Here is a 24266-nt window from a genome sequence, read left to right on the forward strand (position 1 = left end):
CTTTTCTATATGAAAAAAAAAATCAGAAAAAAAAAGGCACCCTTTTCAAACTTTTAGATCAAGATGAGCGATGATTTTGTAATGACTATTGACGATGACGACCAAGTCGTTATCGAAGAAGAAGAAGTGACGCAACTATCCGAGGCAGAACAAGAAAAGCCTGTGGATAAAAAAGCAGCCAAAAAATTAAAGAAGCAAAAGCAAAAAGAGAAAGCAAAGACCGAGAAACAAGAAGAAGAATTTGATACTGAATTCACATTTTCCATGGATGGTGGAGGAAGACACACCCATAAAGATTGGGACTTTAGTGCTGCTCGAGACATGTTGAAATCAAAACAACAAGTGGAGCGTACTGATATTGATGAAATTATTGCTAAAAAGAGACAAGAAGCAAAGGATGCTAAGAAGGCTAAAAAACAACAACAAGAAGAAGAAAAAGAAGAAGACGAAGAAGAAGTTGTAGCTGAAGAAACAGACGACGATGATGATGATGATTTGGCATTAGATGGTTTTGGTGCTGGTGCCGAAAGAATTGAACCCGAAGAAGAAGAAGAAGATAGTGACAGTGATACTTCCGAAGATGAAGATGAAGAAGTAGAAGATGTCAATGTAGATAGTGATCAAGAAGCAGAAGAAGATGAAGAAGAGAAAAAGGTAATACATATATATATATATTTGCGGCTATTGTTTATTCACCTATGGTAGCGTAAACAAGCATATTTTGCAGATGAATCCGAGACAGTAACAGAAGAACATCAATCATTTGCTTCTATGAACTTGTCTCGTCCTATTCTTAAGGGTTTATCTAATGTTGGTTTCATTAAGCCTACAGATATTCAATCACGTACGATTCCTGTTGCATTGATGGGTAAAGATATCTGTGGTGGTGCTGTCACAGGTTCTGGTAAGACAGCTGCTTTCATCGTGCCTATTCTGGAACGTCTTCTCTATCGACCCAGACAGACACCTACCACCCGTGTCTTGATTCTCTGTCCTACCCGTGAATTGGCCGCTCAAGTACACAGTGTGGCTGTCAAACTTGCTAATTTTACAGATATTACCTTCTGTCTCTGTGTGGGTGGTCTCAGTGTTAAGACACAAGAACAAGAACTCAAATTGAAGCCTGATGTAGTGGTAGCCACACCAGGTCGTTTGATTGACCATGTACGCAACTCAACTGGTTTCCATCTAGATGCTTGCGAAATTCTCGTGATGGACGAAGCTGATCGTATGCTGGAAGACGGTTTTGCAGACGAATTAGACGAGATCATCAAGTCCTGTCCTCGTTCAAGACAGACCATGTTGTTCTCTGCTACCATGACAGACAATGTGGATCAATTGGTTCGTATGTCACTCAATAATCCAGTCCGTTTGTTTATCGACAAGAATAATCAAGCTGCTTCCCGTTTGGTTCAAGAGTTTGTTCGTATCCGTCAAACCCGTGAATCTGATCGTTCTGCTGTCTTGTTGGCCTTGTGTCGCAAGACCTTCAAGAACAAAGTGATTGTGTTCTTCCGTTCCAAAGCTGCTGCTCATCAGATGAAGATCTTGTTTGGTCTCATGGGTCTTTCTGCTGCTGAATTGCATGGTAATTTGACGCAAGAACAACGTCTGGAAGCATTGGAGCGATTCAGAGATAATGAAGTCGACTTTTTGTTGGCTACAGATTTAGCTGCTCGTGGTCTGGATATCAAAGGGATTGAGACCGTCATTAATTACAACATGCCTACCCAGTTTGCTCAATACTTGCATCGTGTGGGGCGTACAGCCAGAGCAGGTCGTAATGGTCGTTCTGTCACATTAGTAGGTGAAGCAGATCGTAAGATGCTCAAAATGGCTATCAAATCAGCCCAAGGTTCTCAAGTCAAGAACCGTGTGGTCAATCATGACTTGATTCAAAAATACAAGCAAAAAGTAGAGAGTTTATCTGATCAAATCAAGGAAGTGTTGGCTGAAGAAAAAGAAGAAAAAGCACTTAGAAATGCTGAAATGCAATTGAAAAAGAGTGAAAACATGCTGCTTCATTCAGACGAAATTTATGCCCGACCTGCTCGAACATGGTTCCAAACAGGCTCAGAGAAGAAAAAGGCTCAAAAGACAAGTAAAGCTGAACATCTTGCTAAATATGGTGTGACTGAAGAAAAACCTGTCAAGAAAGAAAAGAAGGACAAATATGCTGGTATGAGTCGTCATAAGCGAAGAAGATTGCAGGCCATGGAAGAAGATGATGAAGACAGTGGTCGACTTCAAAAAGTAGCTGCCAGAGCAGCCAAGAAGTCTTCACGACCTGCTCCTATCAAAAAAATGAGAAAATAAATAATTTCCTTTTTTGAATTCGATTTGACATTTTTATGCCAGGATACACATCATTTCGATTTTTTGTTGGCTTTTATTAGGATTCCAAAACTTTATAACATCCTGTGTGATGATGATAATGATTACTGTTCTCAATGAGCAGCATGAGATTCAGACTTGACGTTATAACCAATCAAGTTTCTACGGCCAACGATTTCACCAATAAGGAAGAAGGTATAGATTTCAGCAAGAACAACAGAGCCCTTGGCAACATCAGAGAAAGTCAAGTTCTTGAGGTTTTTGATTTTGAGAGCATTTTGAAGGGTGTTGGTGGCTTCAGTGAATTGTGCGCCAGTAGGGAAAGCCATGCCTTCCTTAACATAGACTTGTTTAGCGACTTCGACAGCAACCTTAGCGTTGTAGACAACAGGCTTTTGGAGAGCTATACGTTTTATGTTATTGACAGCAATAAAGTCGTGTACTTACCAATAAGCTTATGAAGGTAAGTTTGGGCGGAACCGACAATCTTGGAAGCCATCTTTAATGAAAATTTTAGTGAAAGAAAGAAAAGGGGGAATGCAAGCGTCTGTTCAATGGGAGGGGGTAGCTGACTATGAAAATAAGAAAAAGATTTTTTTTCTTTTTTTGCTCAATGTGACGTGAACGTTTATTTGTTTATTTTTCTTTTCTCTCTCATTTTTTTTCTTTTCTTTTTCTGCTCCAAGTTGTATGAGAAGCATTTGTAGTAAAATCTATAAAAGCAAAGATCAAAATGTGTTTGTTGAAGCCGACCCTTTTTTTTTCGAGTCTATGGATCATGTCCATTTGTAGATAAGGCGTTTCTCCCAGTATTTAAAAGGAACGCATTCCGCCCAAGGACGATTGGCTTAAATGATTGACGTCATTTAACAGGGCTTTCTGATTTGTTTGTTTGTTCAATTTTCTCTTTTTCTTTACTACTATGTTTACCCTTCTCAAGAACAATTTGTATCCTGCTATTGCCCTTATAATTATTCCCTGTGGCTATTACATTGGCACAGAATTAAGAGAACGCAATGATGCTAAAAAGATAATTCAACAATCAGTAGATCAAGAAGCCCTTAGACAACAATTAGAGGCCCTTAAAGAAGAACGTGAACTAGTGTTAAATAAACTTAAAAAGCAATAGACTCCCCTCTCTCTCTTCTCATATGATACAAAACTGTAAATAAACAAATACCCCCCTCTTTTGTTTTTAATGATTTCATTTGAATCAATAATAAGCTTCTAAATCAATGATTTTGGCCGTTTATTTGTTTGTCTTGTACTCCTTTTCTTTCCCTCCCTCTCTCTCTCTCTCTCTCTCTCTCTCTCTTTTTTTTTTTTTTTTCCCTCTCTTTTATCATGCTGAAACAATCTTATAACACTTATTACTATACTACACCTTCACGTACACATAACAGTCATAGTGTGCATTTATATGACAGAGCGAGACAAGACTTGTTTGATAATGATCTGTATAGAGACACTGTCCCATCTATCACAACCATTTGCTTACTGCAGATTCAGGCCAGTATTATTCAAGTATTGGCTTATTTACCCTATTCGTCCAGTTGGTCATTACAGACTATCCTAAAGCAATGCCTGCGATGGACATTACTGATTGGACTCCTCTTGCTTGATAATATAGCACGCGTCCTGAATGTAGATACAGAAATGATGGCACTAAGGAGCAACAACGATTATTATCATGGTCAATGCATTCAAGAATCAAGCGGAAATCCGGAACCTTCTTCACCGACGCTTGTCAAACGTACTGTGGCACCTGCTTCTCCCATCCCCACCTATTTTCCCAAAACATCTCGTAAAGCGTCTACCAACCCTCCCTCCCCTATTACACTGACTGCTGCTGAAACACGATCACGTGCCAGTCGTACTCCAGGTCATGTTCGTTCCTTATCAAATACAATGATGGATAAAAAGCTGCGTCGTGTTACAGCACAACGTGAAATCACAGTCCAAAATGCAATTTTGCCTAAAGCCAACAAGAAATCAGACTCAGCTCGGTCTGATTCGTCTGAATCTCCAGTGAACGATCGGCCCAGAATGCAAAAGACGATGAGTTTATCGACTGCTCAACAATACCATAAACAAGTAGAGGTAATAATCAAACAAGCATCTGCATGTTGAATGAGAACTAACAATCCCAAGTTAAATAGCACAAAAGCTCAAGATACTCTTTTCATGAACCTAAAAAACCCTATGAAAGGTGCTGTCCAGCCTGTGCTACACACCACTAAATTGAAAAGCAGCCCTTCACTTGTACCTTGGAAATAAAGTTCATGTTCTCCTTACAAATGTTTTTTTTTTGTTTTTCTCTTTTATTTTATTTCATTTTATTATGTTGTCTCAACATACAATTGAATCTGTCTGGAACGCATTCAAGACAAAGCGTTCAAATGCAGACTTATTTACCACAGACGCTGTGGTCATGTTTGTACCATCTTCAGTAGGAGCAAGAGGCAATGAACACATTCGTCGATTCTTTTTACACCCACAGTTCTCTGATAAAGTGACACTTGTACAAGAGACAGTCTGTCATACAGTCGCATCCAACTTTAGATTGATAGAAGAAGTGGTTTGGTCTGTTCAGTTTTTTACAGATGAATGTCAATGGCTTGTACCTGGGATTGAAGATCGTTATTTGGTAAGACATGTAAGTCATTATTTCTGTAACACCCTGTTTTAGATGAATGCAGCTATCAAGTTTCCTGTGGTAAGTAAACCAAAAAAAAAAAGGAGTGGCTATTTGATGCTAGTTAGACCATTTCAGCTTCTTTTGATCCAGCACAGTTAAGAATAGAGAGTATTCGGTATTCTTGGGATCAAGCATGTGTATTGAAACAAATTCGAGTAATTTCAGATAAAGTAAAATGGCCTATTGTAGCAGAACAACAAGTAGATACACTCCAATGTCCTGATAGTGTTCGACTGATTGGTTTAGATGGTCAACCCATTGACCCTAAAAAAGTAAGTTGGATTCAACTGTTTATACACTTTATTCAAGATGGTTTAGGTCAAACAACAACAACAACAACAACAACATTATAGTAAGGCGTAAAACTCTAAATAAGAAACAAATATTGACTTGTTCTAGTGCCAGGTAGAATATTTGGACCTGTTGATCCTAAAGATCAAGTATCTAGACCTGTACGTCACCCTGAACCTAATGGGCCTCCTAATCGAAACATTTTTACTTATGAGCCACCTGCTGAAAGACGCCTTGTTGCCTCCTCAAACAAACTAGACGCACAATTCTCATTTGCACATCACACGGCAAGATAATTTTATTCAATAATAAATTAAGGACCAGCACTTGGTTCAGAGCTTAATAGGATTTCAGCAGCACGGTTCAAGTCTGACTTGGCACGCGTGAGTGCTCTTTCGATATCTTGTCTAGAATAGTTGGGAAACATAGCAAACATGGTATCAATATCTTGTTGTTGAATCACAGGTGTTGCTACTTGTGTATAGGACTGCTTCTTTGTAGTACTGAGAAGGGGCATCATATAATTGGATGTCCATGATCGAATCCATGCAGGAAATCGCCATTGTTGAATTGATTTTGTATGGTAATATAGTTTACCAATCACTAATCCACATAATGAGGGAATAGCAGATGCTGATGTATTGGACAATAGAAGCTATATATGCATGTCAATGTCTTGTATCCCCTCCCTTTTATATATATATATCTTACTTGAATAGCAGCAGCATAGACATAGATTTTATCTGTCACTTGAATACCAAGTATGCTTGTTTGATAGGTAGCAGGAACAATTTTATGGAATTGGTATAGAATAGAGAACAGAATAGCATAGCTTTGTTTATCGTGTCAGTATCTTTCTACTGGTTTTGTGTTTTGTGACTTACGGTCCACTCTCAATTGATTTCAATCCAAAGGGTGAGCCAATAAACAATACACTTGTTTGAATGAGAGTAGATGCTACAAAAGTAACAAACACAAGAGCCTAAAGGTATATACATATTTAAAAAAAAAATGCCACATTCCCCTATAGAATATAAACTGATACTTACTGCATATTTAGCACTACCATATCTTCTTTCTACAATCTTAAGTCGATAAATCAACCAAGTACCAATCACACTTGTTCCAATACTACTAAAAGCCCAATGATAAGTGAAAAGACGCCACAACTATTCAAGTTCATCATAAGACAGAGAGAGAGAGAGAGAGAGAGAGAGAGAGAGAGATGGGTTAACATACCTGTTTATGCTCAGTCAAGTGTGCCATTTCAAGTGACATGGCAGGCTTCAAGCTAAATACGGCAGCAAGTGCTGAACTAGCGCCTACAATAGGCACTAAGAACTTAGTCATAGGCGCATAACGAAAGCCTATTCAGGTGTTAAAGAACATTTGTTGTTGTTCTCTTTACCTGAGGGTCCATCTACGTCCATTGTAACAAGCTAAGAAAAGAATTTATTTATTTTTTACCAAAAGTGAAATCATTATTTTTAAACATAAAAGTGACTCATGCAAGAATGACTCTTGAATCTCCGAGTATACTAATCATTTCTATAACTATAGAGTGAAGAGATACTTGAAGAGACTAGAAATTACTTCTTAAGGCTTACTATGAATGACTGTATGATATCGTTCTGTACAGTCACACTGTAGCCTCACGTGAACAAGAATTCGAATTAAATATCAGCTCCTTCTTTTCTTTTCTTTCTTTCTTTCTTTCTTCTTTATCATATATGTCTAGTTATAACTATATTATTAAAGTAAGTAGGATTATATCATACGTTTACTCTAATGATTTGACTAGTACATTATTGTTGGTGATTCTGGTAAGCTATAGGATGATGTTATCTATGCATTTCTTATTCATACTTCAATAGGTGTAGGAAAGGTAAAACTATTGAATATCCATAGCTGTATTTAAACCATCACATAGTCTTGTCTATTGCTTCAATTTACAGACAAACGATTTTATGCTGGACGCGAATTAACCATAGGGTAAAGAAAAGATAAAAGTATGTACAAGATAAATAACATATTCTCTCAGTGTCGAATTTGGTACTCGATTCCTTACATTGCATGATGGAAAGCAAATCAAATTACAGATATGGGACACAGTAAGCAAAAAAATAGAGTAGAATTGCACTATTTAACATGTAGGCTGGACAAGAAAGCTTTCGAAGTATCACACAGAGTTATTATCGAGGAGCAGCAGGTGCATTGTTGGTCTATGATATCTCTAGAAGAGAAACATTTGAACATGTATCGACATGGTTAGCAGGTACGTCTAGTCTAATTCAACCCCAACACATGAACTCATCCTTAGTTTAGATATTCGAACACACGCAAACCCACATACAACCATTGTCTTGGTAGGTAATAAATGTGATCTGGATGATCGCCAGAGACAAGTGACTTTTGAAGAAGGCGAGAAATTCGCTCAAGAGAACGGCATCCCACTCTTTATTGAGACCTCAGCTAAATCAGCTGAAAATGTTGAAAATGTCTTTGCTCAAACAGCCGAGAATGTGTATGAAAAGATTCAATCAGGCGTATTCTCACCTAATGAAGTATGTGTTTTGGAAGTTTATTGACATGATCTGATCTTTTGTATAGACATCAGGTATACGATTAGGCCATACACAGAGTGCATTGGCTGAAGAAACACAAGGAGGGTGTTGTTAAACTCTCTTTAAGCGTGCTAATGTTTCCATTGTAATGAGCCGAATACCATCATTAGCATTCAATTGTCCTGCCATTTTTACCAAATCATCGATACGCACAAAGGCATGTGTGATCTAAATGCGATGAGTAACAACTTAATAAAGTATATCCATACTTACTGAAGCATAAACTACTTTGTCCTTGGTTGTGTCTAATTCAATATGTAGTGTGTTATGGATAGGTGGTTGATAGACAATATCTAAAGAAGAACTAGAGGCAAACTCGATTTTTTGAATACCAAACAAATGATTACACATGTCAATATGCATTTGATATTCTTCGTATTCTTTATCAATTCTTGGGTCTCCTTGTCTGTTCTGTCGAAGTGCATAGGCTGCTTTAGATTCCAGTGCATCTGCTTTTGACTTGAGCTGTTTGACTTCTTCGACTAAATCATCTACTTTCCATTGCTCTTCTGTAATTATGTCTTGCTTTTGATCAATCTGTGCTTGTATGTCTGTGATTTGTTGTCTGTTCTTTTCTACAAGCAATGTTGCTTCTGCAATCGTCAGTCCACTTGAATGACCCAATAACTGGTTGAGTCTGTCTATTTGTTCTTGCATGACATTGATTTCGTCTAATACATGAATAGTATCATTGGCTACTTCAAATGCACTGGATCGAGCTAACCTTGGCTTTAGAGAAAACAACTTGATTCATACATACATATATACTTACATTCTTGTATGGATTCTGCTTTAAATCGAATATCTTGTAATAACTTTTTAACAAGTTGAATGCGACCATTTAATTCAACTTGAGCAAACTGTTCTTCTTGTTCTGTAGAGTGCAGGTCGGTAATCTCGAGTGGTGGTTCTTGTAAAAGATACTGTACGAATTTCTCTTTTGTCAAGAGTTGTTCATATGTTGTCTGTAATTGATCGAGATGACCCTATAGTAAACTAATGAGTATCCTATACGTGTTAAGTTTCATTACTTTAAGATCCTCGAGTTCTGCTTCAAGTGCTTTTGGATGAAATGGTAAATTACGACGTGTGTTACCAACCAATCCTACTTGATGTTTAAATGCATCTACTTGATGATCTATATTAAGTTTGGTTGCTTTGAATTCAGTGATGCGACTATAAAAACAAGTGTTATTACATGGTTTGATCCTTGTTTGTCTTACTCTGATAAGTCATTCAGACTTTCAGGTCTTGTAATGATGGATGCCATGAGAAAACAAAAAAAAAGAAAAAAGAAAAAAATAGAAAAAAAAAAGACGTGTTTTTTTTATTGTTGTTATTAGGATAAAGCTGCTTAGACAACAGTACCAGAAGCAGAGGCAATACGAGGCCACAAATCAGCACATTCCTTGGCAACAGGACCAGTGATAGCACTATACAATGTGAATAACTCCTCAAAAATCAATAGAATACGTTACCTGCCCTTCATTTCACCCTTGGGGTTAACAATGACACCGGCGTTATCTTCAAAGTAGAGGAAAACACCGTCTCTACGGCGCCAGGCCTTACGTTGACGAACGACAACAGCAGCCAAAACCTTCTTTCTCAATTCAGGCTTACCCTTCTTGACAGTAGCGACAATCATGTCACCACAACCAGCAGCAGGAAGTCTGTTCAAGCGACCCTTGATGTTACGGACAGCAATGACGTACAAGTTCTTGGCACCAGAGTTATCGGCACAGTTCATGACGGCACCAACAGGCAAACCGAGAGTCATACGGTACTTGGTTCCGGAAACGCTAACTAATAAAACAATGTCAGTCGATGATGATGACCCAAGGCACCAAAAGACAAGGAAAAGATAACGAATATAACCCCTCTTTAAGCATCATTCTTTTTACTCGTTCGTTTGGTTGTGGTTTGAAAGATATCAAAAAAATGAATCAAGAAAAAAAAAAGAGTGATGGCAAGCCCTTTCCTTTTTTTTTTTCTTTTCTCCCTTTTTTAAAAGATATTATCCATCCATCCATTGTCTATCTTGTTCGTTTGTCCTTTTTGTTTGTCTTTTGTATGCCTTTTGATGATGGATACTTTACCCTTAGGCATTATACAGAAATATAGAGAGAGAGGAAGATCTAATATTGAATCGAGTTGCTCTTTTCTTTTGATTCAAGATGCACACACACACACACACACATTAACGCACACACACTCTCACACACACTCACACACACACATATATATACACATACACGCACACACGAAATTGACCGGAACTATCGGACATTTGAAATTATCGTCGGACCGAATACACCTTTTTTAGTTTTAGCCGTCATGCATAAATAGGTTATAAGAGTCAAAGGTTGCTCCCTCCTTCTACTACACCTGCCTGCTAATGGTCCGCTCTTGCCCTTAAAGACCATGTCGATTCAGTCGAAAAGCAAATACTTTTGTGACTTCTCCATATTCATTAGACATTTTACCAACTGAATGTCTGAATAGCTAGAGTCCATAGGGATATGCCTATCACTGTTTGGAAACAGGATCTTTTTTTTTTTTTTTTTTTTGGCTCTGTAGTGCTCAGTATTGATATTACCACAACCAATAACAACATTTTTAAAACTTTTCCTAACTAGCTATCGCTGGTTTAACGAGATGCATGGATTATATTCTATTAAACACAAATAAATACTTTCTCTCTTCTATACTTGGCTCTTTCCTATAATTACCCTATTTGATTTCTAAAATTTTATTTTCAATAAAGCATACAAATAGAAGCCTAATTTTGAGACCAAGAGGCATGCTTGCTTAAAGATGTTATATTCACATTCAGACGATCTTGGTGTGTGATATGCTTGAATTGAGTTTGACTTCTATCATCTTCTGGCGCATGTACTCTTATCTGTGCATGTCTTGTACAATACAATAAACATTATGTATGCATAACAGACTTTGTATACCTTATAGGACTATAGCTCTTGATAAGTCTTGAAGCCAATACTCCCAATTCATCAGAGTTAGAATGAGGAATATCTTTGTAATGGTCCTTGAGTGAGAGCAATGTCTCAATAGAATAACATTTCAAAGCAGCCTTTTGAGGATCATTGTTTTGAAGCATAGATGTATTCATATCTTGTACAGTTGTATTCTCATGCAAATTATCCAAATCTTTTGTTTAAACAAACACATACCACTGTTCCTTTTTTTTTTTTTACCTTCAGGACGAAATGCTTGCCACCTTGAATTTGCTATTTCTTCCTTTTTCATACTTTAGTTTTTTTTTAAAGAAAAGAAAAGAATACAAAAAGAAAAAAAAAGATAAATATTTATTCACTAAAATCCAGCACCAGCCATGGAAGTATTGAAATGAACAACTTGACTAATCATCATGGCATCCACACCATAGCGTTCTTGAATATAACGGTATCGAGGATCAGAATTGACTTTACCAGATGTCACAAGAATAAGGCCACTTTCTTTAGCTGTCTTGATCAGAGAAGGAACTTGAACTAGTGTTTGTGCACCACAAATGACACCTAAAAGATTGTTCTGTTTGGCAAACTTGACAGCTTCTTTTAATGAAGAACATCTCACATCTTGATGTTTATTTATTGTTTGTATGGCTAAGTCTTCTTCTTGTTCTATACGCCGTTTAGCTCCTCTGTACATATTGATCCCGCAATATGTACTGAAAAAGACAGCATCTATAAATTATATAAGCAAAAAAAAAAAAAAAAAAAAAAAAAAAAAAAAAAAAAAAAACACTTGAATTGACTTACAATTAGGCTGTTTCCAATTGACGACCATACAAATAGCTGGATTATAAGACGAAAAGAATAAACTACGACTAGTGGTATCAGGAGGAAGTGAACGAACATGGTCATAAATGCATTGAAGAATAGTATCAACAAACGCATTTCGATCTGTAATGTTGGTGAATGAGTACAAGGTTTGATCACTTGGTGAGGGGTATTTTAATTCAAGATGAAGTCCCATCGTCAAAGGGAGTTTCTAGAGTCAGCATATAAATGACATGTCTCATTCCAGCTCACGTTTGACTTACTTCCAAGACTTGTTCCAGTGAAAGAAAAGATGTGTAGTTGTTCAGTTTTTGTAACATAAAGCTGTTACCTGTAATAGGACAAATATCGTCTATACTGGCGGATGGACTCGGTTGATTGTCTTTAAGTAATGCTTCTCCAATGCGAAGAAATTGCTGCAATGTCAGGTCAGACACAGCAAGGTCTAAGCCTTGGAAAGGTACCATCCAATTAGCAAAAACTACAGGCACTAAATCTTTTGTCAACTGAATCACAACACGAACATAGTCACCCGATAAAGAAGATGCAGTAATAAAAGAGGGTACATTGGACGAGAGTAAGTTTGTAGGAGCACCATTAGGTTGTGAGATGCCTTCATGGTTATCTTGAGCAGAAGGCGAGGACTGTGTGGGAGGCAAGACAGTGTTGGTTGATTTCCAATAGGTTTCAATGCGACCGCCAATTTCTAGTTGAACACCACAAAAAGGATTGATGACAGAGTAATCATAGGATAGCTCTCCAATGGCTTTTAGATGACTATCTAATAAAGGAATAGTACGGTGTCCTTCAGAAATCTTGAAATCGACCAAAGAAAACGATTGAGGCAAAGCGACACCACGGCCAAGCACCTTGGAACCGAAAGTAGCCAAAATATCAAACTCCAAAAGAAAATCATCCAACTTGTCTACTTGGAAGTTAAACACTTCGCGGTCATCGACCAAGGGCAGAATAACGCTATGGGGAATCATGCCTGTGTCTGGTTTAGAAGAAATAATGAGTCGTAATGAAGAGATTTGTGCATTGTCGTACAATCGAATTGGTGGTTGACGAAGACTGATTTGAATTTGATGCTTTTTATCAAGATAATTGTGACCATAAATCCTGAAGGGAATAATAGGAGGAGGTAAAGACAAGGAAGGAATGGCATCCAATTCACCCTCTATATCAGTCATGTCGCCGCTCTCTGTCGTGGTCACTGGCGCAGCTGAATGCGGGCTTTGAGAAGCTGATGCTGAAAGAATCTCAGTGACTGGCTCTACTTCACAACCAGCATCCAGCAGCAACTGCACACAATCCATATGACCTTCCCAGGCTGCATAATATAAGGCTGTTTTGCCCTTCTCGTCCTTTGCATTGATTTTGCAGCCTGCGTTGATCAAGATACGAACACATCCTACATGGCCATCATTAGCAGCCCAAAAGAGTGGAGTCCAGGTATTGTATTTATCTGGTGTGTCGATATCCTGGCTATTTTGTGAGAGTACGCGGCAAAGCTCTTCATGGCCTTGTCGAGCAGCAAGATGCAAAGGGTAAAGGGATTCGGCATTAGGTAGGTTTTTAGCACCTTGGTTATAGAGCATCAGTGCAATATCAGTATGGCCAAAATGACAGGCAAGGGATAATGGAATATGATCTCCTTGATGACGAGGTTCAATATTCGCATTGGCTTGAATCAAGATTTCAACACAGTTCGTATGTCCATTCATGATAGCATAAATCAAAGGACTGAATCCATCATGGTCTCTGCACTCAATATCAACATGACAAGTCAAGAGAAAAGAAACACAATCACTGAATCCATTCATAGTAGCATAATGGAGCGCTGTTCTGCCATAAGCATCTGTACATTCAACATTGGCTCCATGCTTTGTGCATATCTCCATCACATCGACTCTGCCGTTCATGGCAGCTACATGAAGACTAGAACGTTCAATAATGTCGTCCACATATTGATAGTTGACCAGCTGTGTCTCAATCAACATGTCAATCACTTCCCGAGGTGCTTCAGAACAAGCATGCCAAAAGACGCGTGTCAGTCGGCCATGATCTTCAGCTGAGGGATTCTGCATAATTCTATCCAAGATTTCCTTGACAAGGGATGCTTGTCCACTAGAGACAGCTTTGACAAGATCAATTTCGACATCGTCTATTTCGTCACCTGTGAAAGCATTTGTATCATTGTTGATGGATGAGACAGGACTGATAGGAATGCCTTCTTGAATATTGGAAAGTTCAATACGGTTTGCTGATGCCATGTCTGATAATTCACATAATATTTGCGTATTAAAACATGGCTGAATATCAATTTGGCGAGAAAGATAGAGTTCTTTGGTGGATGATTTGGATCGTTTGTCCCATTTCTTTAGGATTTTGCGGAACCCTTCATTGTTTAATTCGACATATTTCTAACAGGGTATAAGGAACAGCTTTTTAAAGAAGTCTATAGCTTACTTGAATCTTTGTCAATTCTTGTTCAAATTGAATAAATGCTTCTTGAATTGCTTTAAATAAAGTAGAAGCGTGTTTAAGTCGACGAATATCAGACTGGAGTACTTTTTTCTTGTCAATAAGGGTTCTTAGTCTAACTTTAAGTTCATTCTCCTTCTGAAGGTAAAATGAATTGATCTACAAAAAAAAATTAAAATGTCTTGATTTTTTGATGAATTTTACCTTTTCCAGCTCGCGTTCTAGTTTAAAGAAGAAAGCAGCTTTTTGAGACTGAAGTAGTTTGGCACGATCCTCTTCAAGTCCAATAGGTGGTAGTCCCAGCGCTTTCAAACTGTCTGCTGGTGTGTTGAGTAATGAGCTAATGAACTTTTTCAGGCCTTTGTAATCCAAGTAGTAAGGACTCCATTCTGTAAACTGTTGGCTTTGTATTTGTTTGCCAAACTTGTAGACTTGTCAGTAACTAGATAAATAAAATATTAGTTTACCTTCATGATAAGAATGTAGAGAAATAATAAAGGTCTCTTGCTTTGCCTTGTAAAGAAAAAGAAAAAAGAGAAAAGAAAAGAGAACAAGAAGGATAGGAACGAATTAGGTAACTACTGTTTGTGACTGAGAGTGTTGGCTGTTGCGTTATTTTTTAAAACTGACCACTGTCCATCTTCAATAGAACACGCGCACTAATTCGTTGGTTGAGAAGTCTTCGGAATGAATAACATCAAATTGAATACCCGCAGTATGCATGACAACTTAAAAGAGTAAATACACATTACTATTCTTTTTTTTTTTTTTTTGGTTATCATAATGAAATGCATTGAGTCATTCTATATCCTATCTCTGTTGTATAAAGCTAGTTTCAATAATGAAGAATACTTCTTTCATGTTATAAAAGCAAAAGAGACTGTATTTGCCTTAAATATACCATACCTGTATTATGAAATAGAGTCAGACGGGTGATCTTTTTTTACGGGATCAAGAGAAAAAGTCTTTCAGCAAATTACAGATCTTTAATTTAACGCCCTCTTATTACTTCTCAGCACATGTCTGTCCGTGCGTGGCTGATGCATATTTCTACTGAATCTCTTGAAATGCTTTTCAATGACTATTCATTGCATAAAAAAATCTCATTTGACAAGTGCATGATGAAAAAGGAAGTTTATTTATAACATACAATTTATTTTATTTAGAAAAGAGCAGCGGCGAAACCGGCGGCAACCAAACCAAGAGCGGGGACAACAGCGCTAGCACCACTGGTGGCAACTTGAATACGAGCAGCAGCAGGAGCAACAGCAGAAGCAGAGGCAGCAGGAGCAAGAGTGATAGCAGAGAGATCAACATCAGTGGTACCAGCAGCAGCTTCAGTAGTAGTAGAGGCGCTAGAGTTAGTAGTGGTGTTGGCAGAATCAGCAGCAGAATCAGCAGCAGGAGCAGCAGAAGAAGAAGAAGCGTTGAGGTAGTCAGCAAAAGTAGTGTGAACAACTTCGGTTTCGTGGTAAGGTTGAGTAATGTTCATACAGGTGGCGACATCAACAACGTGCTTGTAAGAAGATTGGATCTTGGGCAAGAACTTCAAGGCAAGAGACATGGTGGTGTTATCGATTTCGTGAGTCAAGACGATTTGACCACTGTTGGCAAAAGTACCGTTAGAACCCATTTCAATGTAGTCTTCATAAGTTTCTTCAACTTCTTCAACAGTCTTGGAGCTACCAGCGGCCCAATCATCAGTATCCAAGTCCCAGATAATGGCAGTCAAGTTGAGTTGAGTGGCAACCCAACGAACACGGTCATCGACATCACCCATAGCGGGACGCCAGTAGCGAGGAGTGACACCAGTAACCATCTTGATGGCCTTTTGGGTGTAGTAAAGTTCAGCCAAGACTTCTTCATTGGTCAAGGTAGTCATCAATTGGTGAGACCAAGTGTGATCGGAAATGTGATGACCAGCCTTAGCACCACGTTGAGCACCGTAGGGCCAGTCAATGACGTTGGAACCAATGTAGAACATGGAAGCCTTCAAATTTTTTTCTTCAAGGTAGTCATAGAAAGCATTGTGAGAACAGTTGGGTCCATCATCGTAAGTCAAACCCCAAGTTTCAGGTTCTTCACAAGTATAGATATCTTCGTTGATGTCCTTGAGCTTAGGCTTGGTACAGGTAGAGGCAGACCACCAACAATCGGGATCCTTGCTTTCGTCGTAACCGCTCATATCGATCGAACCGTCAGACTTGAGCTTACGGGGCTTGACATTGGGAGCCTTGGTCCAGTCAATGGAGCTGTAGAGAGCCTTGAATTCAGCAGTTTTGGTCATACCGTTGGAAGTAGCGGTTTCCCAGACATTGGGCCATTCCTTTTCGTTGTATTCAAAGTTGGTGGCAGTGTAGTAAGCACATTCATCAGTGGGGTTTTGGGAAGTGGTTTGAGGGACAGTGGGGATGGTGATGTTTAAGGGATCAACTTGTGACTTCCAAGACTTCCAGTAATCTTGGGGCTTGTCCAATTTGGAGCTGGAGCTGGTGCTGGTGCTGCTAGACTTGGAGCTTTTAGCAGCTTCAACGAAGCTTGCAACTTGAAGAGCAGCAATTGCGACAGTGGAGATCTTGACAAACATGGCTAAAGATGATCAAAAAAAATTAATGAATGGAATGGAATAAGTAGAAAAGAAAAGAGGAATCTAAGTTAAGGGGAATAAGGAAGAGGGAAAAAAACAAGAAGTAAAGTCGCAATTCTACCTTGCCTTTATATTGATCGTTTCAAGCGGGATTTTTTTTATTTTAACTTAATAATTTACTTTGTACAACAACTGATTTTTATAATAATACCTAATAAAGCCTTACCTTTTCCCGATAATCTCTCTAAACAGGGCAATAAGAACGAGGCATTTCAACTGGCTTCAATAGTCAGTTTGTCGTGTAAGTATTACTTTGATGGAAAACTATCTTGTTTATGTACAACAAATAAAATCAAAATATTACAGATAACTATTGTCTTTTTCTTATTCTTTCTATACAAACAAGAGTTTCATTTTTATAGAAAAAAAAGCAAATGGATGAAAAGAGTGAGCCAGGGAAGAAGACTTCAGGACCATGTCCTTCGTCTATCTATTATTTATTTTACTAGTGCACGAAGCTGATTTTTAAAAAACTAGAAACTATATATGATCTTCAAATAGGAGCAATGTGTTTAAAATAGACTTTAGGATGAAAGACATGCTTTGTTATCCGGCAACATCTTTACTTGTTTTAGACTCTCGCCTCAATTTGTTACTGTCATGCCATTGCGCTAAGGTCTGCCTTGAATTATGGTGTAACGAGCTAAGGCCTTTCTCTTACCTTTTCTCTTTTTCGTTTGCTCGTTTATTAATTTTAGCTCTACGGAATCCTCGGTACACAAGACAATAAGATTTGAGATTCTAGAGCAAGCTATCTTCAAGCTCTTTATATGAGACTATATACTTTGTCTTCATTCCGTCTATAAAAAAAATACGCTAACAGTAGCATTGCAATACATTGTGTAGTTTGTTTAACGCTTGTGGTCATACTGGGCGATGGATTGTAAATTGTCCATAAATGCATCATTTGCCTATAAATAAATAATATATACAATTTGGAATGATAATTAGAACTTGTAGCTCCAATGTTACACGGCCTGTTGTACCAGGATGTACTCAGATATTTTTATCCGTCTGCTCAGAAATCAATTCCTTTTTTAATGAATCAACAAAATGTCAACCTGTTGAATGGACAGGTAAGAAAAAAAAGAAGTTTAAGTAAGCCATTCGAAAAGAATCAAGTCCATTGTACTTCTTTCTAAACGATGTTGCTCTCTTGTTCTTGGTTTAGCTATCCTGTCTCTTTTCCCTGGTAAATGTCTTTGCAAATCTTGCTGCAAACCCAAATTCAACTCATGAACATTTTTAGAAACAACCAATGTTACACAGCTTTTACTTTTGTCTTAGCGCATACGCGTTATATCGTCCATATACAAGTAGAACGTGTTCAAATAATACAGTAGCGTATTTCAAGATGCAAACTAATCCCCTTTCTTAATACAGTAGTAAATCCTGTGTGTTACCTGTAGCAAATAGCAAGCCATGCTTATAGGCCACCAAAAATGAATTGTAAAAGTTCTGCTACCATTTAAAAAGAGGCAAGTTGTTTAAATTGAAATGTTTTCCTGTTTTTTTTTCTTTTTGTTTTATCATTTCATAGTTGAGTTAACAAGATTTGTTCGTTCAGCAATCATAGTGAAATCTATTACAAGAAATTCTGTACATTTCAAATAAATTGTAAGGATATTTGTATTTGGAACAATGCAAAAGATATTGTTCCTTAACTATTATACAAACAAAAATAACCTTGGATTTTAAAAAGAGAAAATTGTTTGTACATATTAAGAGTATTTAATAATACAGATAAACTCTTTAAATATTGTATTCGAATTTGTACCGTATAGTGATCCTTCAAATAAGGCACATTGGTATTCATACTATAATACTTTTTTCATTGAGATTGAGATGGGTCAAAATTAGTGTTGGTATGCATTGGAAGCTAAGAGCATCATAAAATACCTGAGTGGGAAAACGGGCTTTATTTTATGACCCTATAGAATGCAAAACATTTTTCGCCAACTCAATGTTATACATGAATTCTAAATAATGTCTATTATTTATTTCTTAAAAGACAAATATCTGTTCCAAAATGACTTAGTCCCGTCATCTTTTCCCAATTTTTTTATAGCTGAAACATGTAACTGGTTAATTGGAGGTCATGTTGACTTGATTGACCTTCTCATGCTTAACGCAATCCAATGATTTGAGTTGACATGATGGAGTATCAAAGGCAATGATTTCTCCCCAGGCTCATATATGCTTTTATTAGATCTAGATAAGGCGGGCAGAAAAGTAAAAGCATCATGAGCACTGTGGACTGCAATAGGCACGCCAAAGGTGCAAACAGCAACTTGTGAGCATTTAAGAGACAAGAACCAATGTTCTGTTCTGACGTTGGTATTTACGTCAATTGTAGCTTGTTGCTTTTCAGATTCTCAGAAATACGGAAGCAAAACCTCTTCTTGTAATCAAATGTGTCGTACATTTTGGAGAATATACAACAAGTGTCAAAGTTATGAATGAGTTGGTCTCTCGTTGCAGACTTGACATCAAGAAATCGATGCTCATTACCAGACTTGCAAAGCAAGGGTACGAAAGCCGCAAAATCCATCATCCTTTACATTTAAAATACCATTGAAGGCATTTCCAGGAATCTCCTTGCTGATATGAGGCAACAATCTATCGTCTTTATTATGTTAAACTAGTATTTGTGGAAGAATGTATTTTGGAAGACTACCCTTCTCTTATTTGAGCATAGCTTTCTTGTTGATTTTTTCTTCAAGAACCTTCTCAAAAGTGTCAAGTAGAACATCAGTCTTTCTTCGCAAAAATTCCCTTTTTCTTTTCTTCTTCAGCGCCTCATTTGGATGCACTACTCCTTAATTAGCAATTCGTTCATTTTCTTTTTGTTTCTGTATCGATTTACCTTTTTGATCTCCTTCATCATTGTTGTTCTTCTCAGATTGATTAACGTACTAAACATTCAACTTGTTTGAGAAGATATATACGTATATCAAGCAAAGAGTATTTAATCTTACCTTGCCACTTGTTACTTTTCCTTGTATTTGTTTAGCTCTAGGCTCACTAGTATCCTTAACCTTTTTCCAAATTGTGTAGTATGGATCTTTGGCTGGTATGCTTAACTTTTCAACATCTTTAGATGATGGCAAGTCAATTTTAGTTTCAGAATGATGACTTGCTTGTTGATCGGAGGTGTATTTTTGATTATGCTCTTAAATAACATCAGTTCCGAATACTTCTCGATGCAACTGTCAAAGGTCCCGATGTCCTTGGTGTTGACCATTTTTTCCCACTAATTTGATACGATTCTTTTTAATTGTTTTCTCAACGAAACGGCCATTTTTAGAAAGTTCTTTTCTAACATTTCCCATTATGTGCCATATATACATTTTATCAATAATCAGAATGCTCGTTTTTCTTTCATCAAGATGATTAAACCAGAATCATTAAGAGAGTTAAACAAAAAACTTGATAGGTGATGTACCATCCGTATACCAGGATGATTATTAGCAGAGAGGTGAATACAAAAATTTAGATACAAGTCAAATCATACTTTAGTTACTCAGGCTATTTTTTTTTTTTTTGCTGAGCAAAGCATGTTTATATTTTTCAGGTACTGGACAAAAGCCAGAGTTATTTTCAATTATTATAAAATACGCACAATTAAATAGACATCTATCTGTAGGGTCTCAAATAAAAATAATACATCAGTAATTGAAACTCTAAATAAAAAGATAAGAAGCTGTCAGCTGTACTCTTTCTTCTTTTTTCTTTATAGAACCTCCTCTAAAGATAGCTGCAGTTAAAAGTTCTATTACTGGCATTGAGTGGAAAACGAGATACATTCCAAGTCTCAAATCTCTTGTACTTAAAGTACATACTCTCGTAACACATACTTATGCACTTTTGAAATATATTTTTACGCAAGAACTTGAAGACAACATAGATTTTGCTTTACAGGACCTTGCAAATGTTGATTTCTTCAGAGAAGTCTTTATTTCACTACTTGATAGCTATAAACCGGATAAAGCAAAACGAAAAGAAAAAGCAAGAAGTTACAAGGAACTTACCAATAAGCATCGAGATACCTATTGCCAACTCGCCTCTTATGTTCCAATCAAACTGAAATATGCGCAACAAATAGGAAGCTATGAAGCTACGAAAATCCACACTGCATACATGAATGGTGTCGCTCTTCATTTCGGGAACAGATTGCATATGTTTTTGAACATATTGTTAAAGAAGCAGGAAAGAATTGGCGCTTTGAAAAGTAAAATGAAAAAGAAAAATTGCACAGAAAGCGAAATCTCTGCTGCGGTCAAAACCATAGCAAGCCAGTGCACCAAAGTAAAAATGAACATCTCTTTGAGGAACATCACTGAATTACCAGCGCATCTTTTTAACTCACAAGAAGTCGGCATCCTTCGACAGTTTTTTGATTGCTACCCTTCTGACACTCACTTCAAGAAGAATTCTATTTATTATGATTGTAAAGTGGACCCATCGAAGCATTTGAAGGCATTTTATTATCTAACGCGATGTTCTGAATCTCTCTACAATAAGTCGTTCAACTGCTTTCCTCTGAGAAGAACATTCATACCTAGTTATATGACTATAGACACATATATCGTAAACACTCAAATTTTAAGAAACTTTATCATTAGCCATTTAGACAAAGAAGTAATTTAGGGAGCAGTACTGAACATGAAATCCAAAGCTATGAAGCCTCAAGGAGGCAATAGACAAATGAAGTTTAGAGGTACTATTCACACAGATGGTGTTGTCGTATCCATTTTGAAGCAGACCTATGACAGTAAGAAGAAAGGTTCTGGAGGCGGCATGCGAAATGATAAGAAGATAGAAGAAGACATTGCTTACATAGAAAGTCTGTCGCAAGAAAAACTTCAAGAACTTACAAAAATAATTGTGTTTTGATTGACCCCGGACGGCGTGATATGTTGTTCTGTATGCACGAAAGCAGTACCGTTGAAAAGAAAAGAGCTTACCGCAATACGAGAAATCAAAGGAACATTGAAACAAAAACAAGAAAGTTCATGAAACTTTGTGAAAGACTGAAACCAGAGGCCGTAAGCAATGCAGAAGCAATTCTTTCACGTTTAAAGTCACCCACAGTCATAAAAGATCAATACGTAGAATATATAAGACAGAAAGCTACCGTGACTCAAGTTCTTCAGGAATACTACTCGAATGAAGACTTGCCTTTAGAAGAACCTAATACTAATATGTTACCATTTCGAAAGCTAAAACTATCAAGCTACATCAATCGACAGCAATCTGACAAACGTCTTTGCAAGAATATCAGAAAACATTTTGGCAACAATGCTGTTATTGTTATTGGTAACTGGTCTGCGGGAAATGTCAAGTTCCATGAACCGATTAGAGGAGTTGGTATGAGAAGGATGCTTCAAAAAGAAGGTTTTCTAGTACACCTGATTGATGAATTCAGAACATCCAGTATATGCCCGGTATGTAAAGGTGATTTAGAAACTTTCAAAGAAGTCGTGAATCCAAGACCCTTTAGAAGGGAAAAATATCCAACCGTAAAACGTCATGGTCTTAAAGGTATGGAACTTTTAATTATGCTTAGTTTATCGATGACATTTGTATGTCATCTAGGTGTAAAAATGTACAATGCTTGAAAGAAGGTCGTCGTCTTTGGAACAGGGACTTACTCGCCACCCTTAACTTTTGTGAGATTCTCTTTAGTTTACGTAACCACGGTGCAAACACCAAAAAAAAAAAACAACAAAAAAGACAAAGATCTTCTTCTATTGAAAACGACAGTAGAAAAAGACAATAACAAATCCGAAGTAGTTATCGCTGCTTTCAATCCATGATACAGGGTGAGTTCATTATTTTAATTTTATTTTTCACTTCATCTGAAGATTAATTTCCATTTTGTCTAATTTCCTTTTTCGTTTTGTCCAAAAAAGGTAAGCCAAAAGTTTAAATATTAATTTTGATTCGTCTAGAAGAAACTAACATCGTCTGAATTTGAAGTGAAAATACTGTACTAAAATAGAAGTCATAGTGCCATATTAATAACATTCTGACTCAGAACACAGTGATCAACCTCGGTTAATTGGGTCCATACTATAACATAAAGTACATCTCAACAGTTTATTTGAGAATTAGCTTATTATAGAGAGAATTGAGATTGTTATTCTTGTTAAAGAAGAGCATTGTAAAGCATACTAAAAAGAGAAAAGTAACATCTTGTTTACAAACAGCATCTGGTCTATAAATACGATGCTCTCGTATCACTAGAAAAAAAAGCATCATTTTCTTGTATTTCTTTTTTCTGTATAGTATGGCATTTTTCAGACACGATGGTGCAAGTAGTATTGAATATGTAGACGCCATTCCTGTTCATCATAAGACAAATAAGCAAAAGCGATTATGGCGATTTATAGGGATGGGTGTAGCAGCTGTTGTGATCATTGTGATTGTGATCGTAGTAGCAGTAGTAGTGACAAATAACAAAAAGAACTCTAGTACAAACTCATATTCTGTTTCTCCTTATTCTCAAATCAAAACAATTGTCACTCATAATGATACTGCACTTCAACAAAAAGAACGAATCTTTGTTGTAGGCGATATCCATGGTTGCGTCAATGAACTCAATACACTGGTCAATAAACTCAACTTTAACCAGACAACAGACCAATTGATTCTAGCAGGCGACTTGACTTCTAAAGGACCTGACAGTATTGGTGTCATTCGACGAGCTAAAGAATTGGGCGCCCTGTGTGTTCGTGGTAATCATGATGATAAAGTAGTACGTTTCAAGACATTTCAATTACAAAATGGTGAGAATGCCATGAAGCCACCTCAAGCAACAATGCCTGAGGGAGATGTGCCTGATCCACTTAAATTCAAAAATTATCATGTGCCCATTGCATTGTAAGTTACATACTACAAAATTAATCAATACTAACACTCCTTTTTAGAAACATGACTCAAGAAGACTATGACTATCTCTACAATTGTCCAGCTATACTTCATTTGCCTTTCCTAAACAACACGGTCATTGTCCATGGTGGAATTGATCCCACTATTCCATCACTAGAGAACCAAGTGCCTTATTGGGTGATGAATATGCGTGATATTGATAATAATAACCAACCTAATATTGAAAAGGGTACTGGTACTCAATGGGCTACTGTTTGGAATGCAGATCAAAAAAAGTTAACTGTCAACAATACCTTAATCTTTTATGGACATGACTCAAGTCGAGGATTGAATATTCAACAAAGTACATTTGGATTAGACAGTGGCTGTGTCTATGGGAATCAATTGACAGCCATGAATGCAAGAACAAAAGAATTAACTCAAATTGATTGTCCCACTTATGCAAAGAAAGGTGGAGACAGTGATGACTAGACTCTATATATAAACTATTA

At 37.2% G+C, this 24266-nt stretch overlaps 13 protein-coding genes across 13 annotated transcripts; 7 read left to right on the top strand and 6 right to left on the bottom strand.

Moving 5' to 3' along the window:
* Nucleotides 1-81: 81 nt before the first annotated feature.
* On the top strand, nt 82-2316 carry B0P05DRAFT_465918 (P-loop containing nucleoside triphosphate hydrolase protein; the record flags this gene model as incomplete). The annotated part of the gene is made up of 2 exons (XM_051574294.1): nt 82-654; nt 706-2316. 2 exons carry the CDS (start codon nt 82-84, stop codon nt 2314-2316), a joined length of 2184 nt encoding a protein of 727 aa, XP_051437097.1.
* A 38-nt stretch (nt 2317-2354) lies between these two features.
* Nucleotides 2355-2960, bottom strand: B0P05DRAFT_533157 (mitochondrial ATP synthase g subunit-domain-containing protein). Its single transcript, XM_051577179.1, has 2 exons — nt 2782-2960; nt 2355-2737 (listed from the first exon to the last, which is right to left on the bottom strand). Exons 1-2 carry the CDS (start codon nt 2831-2833, stop codon nt 2448-2450), a joined length of 342 nt encoding a protein of 113 aa, XP_051437098.1. The 5' UTR covers nt 2834-2960; the 3' UTR covers nt 2355-2447.
* Nucleotides 2961-3648: 688 nt separating this feature from the next.
* Nucleotides 3649-4633, top strand: B0P05DRAFT_533161 (uncharacterized protein). The gene is made up of 2 exons (XM_051577180.1): nt 3649-4434; nt 4494-4633. Exons 1-2 carry the CDS (start codon nt 3679-3681, stop codon nt 4572-4574), a joined length of 837 nt encoding a protein of 278 aa, XP_051437099.1. The 5' UTR covers nt 3649-3678; the 3' UTR covers nt 4575-4633.
* A 42-nt stretch (nt 4634-4675) lies between these two features.
* On the top strand, nt 4676-5984 carry B0P05DRAFT_608252 (uncharacterized protein; the record flags this gene model as incomplete). The annotated part of the gene is made up of 4 exons (XM_051583372.1): nt 4676-4981; nt 5024-5050; nt 5098-5350; nt 5432-5984. The coding sequence occupies 4 exons, from the start codon at nt 4676-4678 to the stop codon at nt 5617-5619; spliced, it is 774 nt and encodes a 257-aa protein (XP_051437100.1). The 3' UTR covers nt 5620-5984.
* B0P05DRAFT_585203 (uncharacterized protein) lies at nt 5637-6753 on the bottom strand (the record flags this gene model as incomplete). The annotated part of the gene is made up of 6 exons (XM_051582417.1): nt 5637-5978; nt 6035-6155; nt 6208-6305; nt 6373-6492; nt 6563-6690; nt 6732-6753. 6 exons carry the CDS (start codon nt 6751-6753, stop codon nt 5637-5639), a joined length of 831 nt encoding a protein of 276 aa, XP_051437101.1.
* On the top strand, nt 6630-8069 carry B0P05DRAFT_17694 (ras family-domain-containing protein). The gene is made up of 8 exons (XM_051573151.1): nt 6630-7080; nt 7125-7146; nt 7198-7208; nt 7254-7315; nt 7365-7434; nt 7478-7598; nt 7649-7887; nt 7934-8069. The coding sequence occupies exons 1-8, from the start codon at nt 7054-7056 to the stop codon at nt 8000-8002; spliced, it is 621 nt and encodes a 206-aa protein (XP_051437102.1). The 5' UTR covers nt 6630-7053; the 3' UTR covers nt 8003-8069.
* Nucleotides 7999-9217, bottom strand: B0P05DRAFT_585205 (uncharacterized protein; the record flags this gene model as incomplete). The annotated part of the gene is made up of 5 exons (XM_051582418.1): nt 7999-8115; nt 8161-8666; nt 8720-8933; nt 8979-9123; nt 9171-9217. 5 exons carry the CDS (start codon nt 9215-9217, stop codon nt 7999-8001), a joined length of 1029 nt encoding a protein of 342 aa, XP_051437103.1.
* A 32-nt stretch (nt 9218-9249) lies between these two features.
* Nucleotides 9250-10461, bottom strand: B0P05DRAFT_533193 (60S ribosomal protein L23). Its single transcript, XM_051577181.1, has 3 exons — nt 10044-10461; nt 9426-9750; nt 9250-9380 (listed from the first exon to the last, which is right to left on the bottom strand). The coding sequence occupies exons 1-3, from the start codon at nt 10051-10053 to the stop codon at nt 9302-9304; spliced, it is 414 nt and encodes a 137-aa protein (XP_051437104.1). The 5' UTR covers nt 10054-10461; the 3' UTR covers nt 9250-9301.
* A 777-nt stretch (nt 10462-11238) lies between these two features.
* On the bottom strand, nt 11239-15007 carry B0P05DRAFT_533200 (uncharacterized protein). Its single transcript, XM_051577182.1, has 6 exons — nt 14702-15007; nt 14439-14657; nt 14220-14393; nt 12011-14173; nt 11727-11958; nt 11239-11651 (listed from the first exon to the last, which is right to left on the bottom strand). Exons 1-6 carry the CDS (start codon nt 14705-14707, stop codon nt 11281-11283), a joined length of 3165 nt encoding a protein of 1054 aa, XP_051437105.1. The 5' UTR covers nt 14708-15007; the 3' UTR covers nt 11239-11280.
* Nucleotides 15008-15347: 340 nt separating this feature from the next.
* Nucleotides 15348-16312, bottom strand: B0P05DRAFT_533202 (uncharacterized protein). Its single transcript, XM_051577183.1, has one exon. It carries the CDS (start codon nt 16216-16218, stop codon nt 15397-15399), a length of 822 nt encoding a protein of 273 aa, XP_051437106.1. The 5' UTR covers nt 16219-16312; the 3' UTR covers nt 15348-15396.
* A 4319-nt stretch (nt 16313-20631) lies between these two features.
* On the top strand, nt 20632-20982 carry B0P05DRAFT_446477 (uncharacterized protein; the record flags this gene model as incomplete). Its single annotated transcript, XM_051573814.1, has 1 exon — nt 20632-20982. A coding segment is annotated over one exon (351 nt), but the record flags the coding sequence as incomplete, so codon positions are not given.
* A 39-nt stretch (nt 20983-21021) lies between these two features.
* On the top strand, nt 21022-22663 carry B0P05DRAFT_578154 (uncharacterized protein; the record flags this gene model as incomplete). The annotated part of the gene is made up of 6 exons (XM_051581837.1): nt 21022-21112; nt 21140-21159; nt 21181-21522; nt 21568-21731; nt 21752-22403; nt 22451-22663. The coding sequence occupies 6 exons, from the start codon at nt 21022-21024 to the stop codon at nt 22661-22663; spliced, it is 1482 nt and encodes a 493-aa protein (XP_051437108.1).
* Nucleotides 22664-23173: 510 nt separating this feature from the next.
* Nucleotides 23174-24246, top strand: B0P05DRAFT_465917 (Metallo-dependent phosphatase-like protein; the record flags this gene model as incomplete). Its single annotated transcript, XM_051574293.1, has 2 exons — nt 23174-23766; nt 23814-24246. The coding sequence occupies 2 exons, from the start codon at nt 23174-23176 to the stop codon at nt 24244-24246; spliced, it is 1026 nt and encodes a 341-aa protein (XP_051437109.1).
* Nucleotides 24247-24266: the final 20 nt, after the last annotated feature.

The sequence above is a fragment of the Gilbertella persicaria genome (genome assembly GCF_025201335.1).
Source record: "Gilbertella persicaria strain CBS 190.32 chromosome Unknown B0P05scaffold_10, whole genome shotgun sequence".
Classification (NCBI taxonomy): domain Eukaryota; kingdom Fungi; phylum Mucoromycota; class Mucoromycetes; order Mucorales; family Choanephoraceae; genus Gilbertella; species Gilbertella persicaria.

What these genes read in the sequence shown, in the direction of transcription:
- B0P05DRAFT_533193 (XM_051577181.1), bottom strand. An exon ending in AAGGGTGAAATGAAGGGCAG is followed by an intron (nt 9,381 to 9,425) that starts GTAACGTATTCT and finishes CACATTGTATAG; the next exon opens with TGCTATCACTGGTCCTGTTG.
- B0P05DRAFT_533202 (XM_051577183.1), bottom strand. Translation starts at nt 16,218, where the DNA reads ATGTTCTACATTGGTTCCAACGTCATTGACTGGCCCTACGGTGCTCAA.
- B0P05DRAFT_533200 (XM_051577182.1), bottom strand. An exon ending in AAGAATTGACAAAGATTCAA is followed by an intron (nt 14,174 to 14,219) that starts GTAAGCTATAGA and finishes ATACCCTGTTAG; the next exon opens with AAATATGTCGAATTAAACAA. An exon ending in CAATTGGAAACAGCCTAATT is followed by an intron (nt 11,652 to 11,726) that starts GTAAGTCAATTC and finishes TATAATTTATAG; the next exon opens with ATGCTGTCTTTTTCAGTACA.
- B0P05DRAFT_533161 (XM_051577180.1), top strand. Translation starts at nt 3,679, where the DNA reads ATGCTGAAACAATCTTATAACACTTATTACTATACTACACCTTCACGT. An exon ending in AATACCATAAACAAGTAGAG is followed by an intron (nt 4,435 to 4,493) that starts GTAATAATCAAA and finishes CAAGTTAAATAG; the next exon opens with CACAAAAGCTCAAGATACTC.
- B0P05DRAFT_17694 (XM_051573151.1), top strand. Translation starts at nt 7,054, where the DNA reads ATGTCTAGTTATAACTATATTATTAAA. An exon ending in GTTATAACTATATTATTAAA is followed by an intron (nt 7,081 to 7,124) that starts GTAAGTAGGATT and finishes TGATTTGACTAG; the next exon opens with TACATTATTGTTGGTGATTC. An exon ending in GCGTATTCTCACCTAATGAA is followed by an intron (nt 7,888 to 7,933) that starts GTATGTGTTTTG and finishes TCTTTTGTATAG; the next exon opens with ACATCAGGTATACGATTAGG.
- B0P05DRAFT_533157 (XM_051577179.1), bottom strand. Translation starts at nt 2,833, where the DNA reads ATGGCTTCCAAGATTGTCGGTTCCGCCCAAACTTACCTTCATAAGCTT. An exon ending in TTACCTTCATAAGCTTATTG is followed by an intron (nt 2,738 to 2,781) that starts GTAAGTACACGA and finishes TAAAACGTATAG; the next exon opens with CTCTCCAAAAGCCTGTTGTC.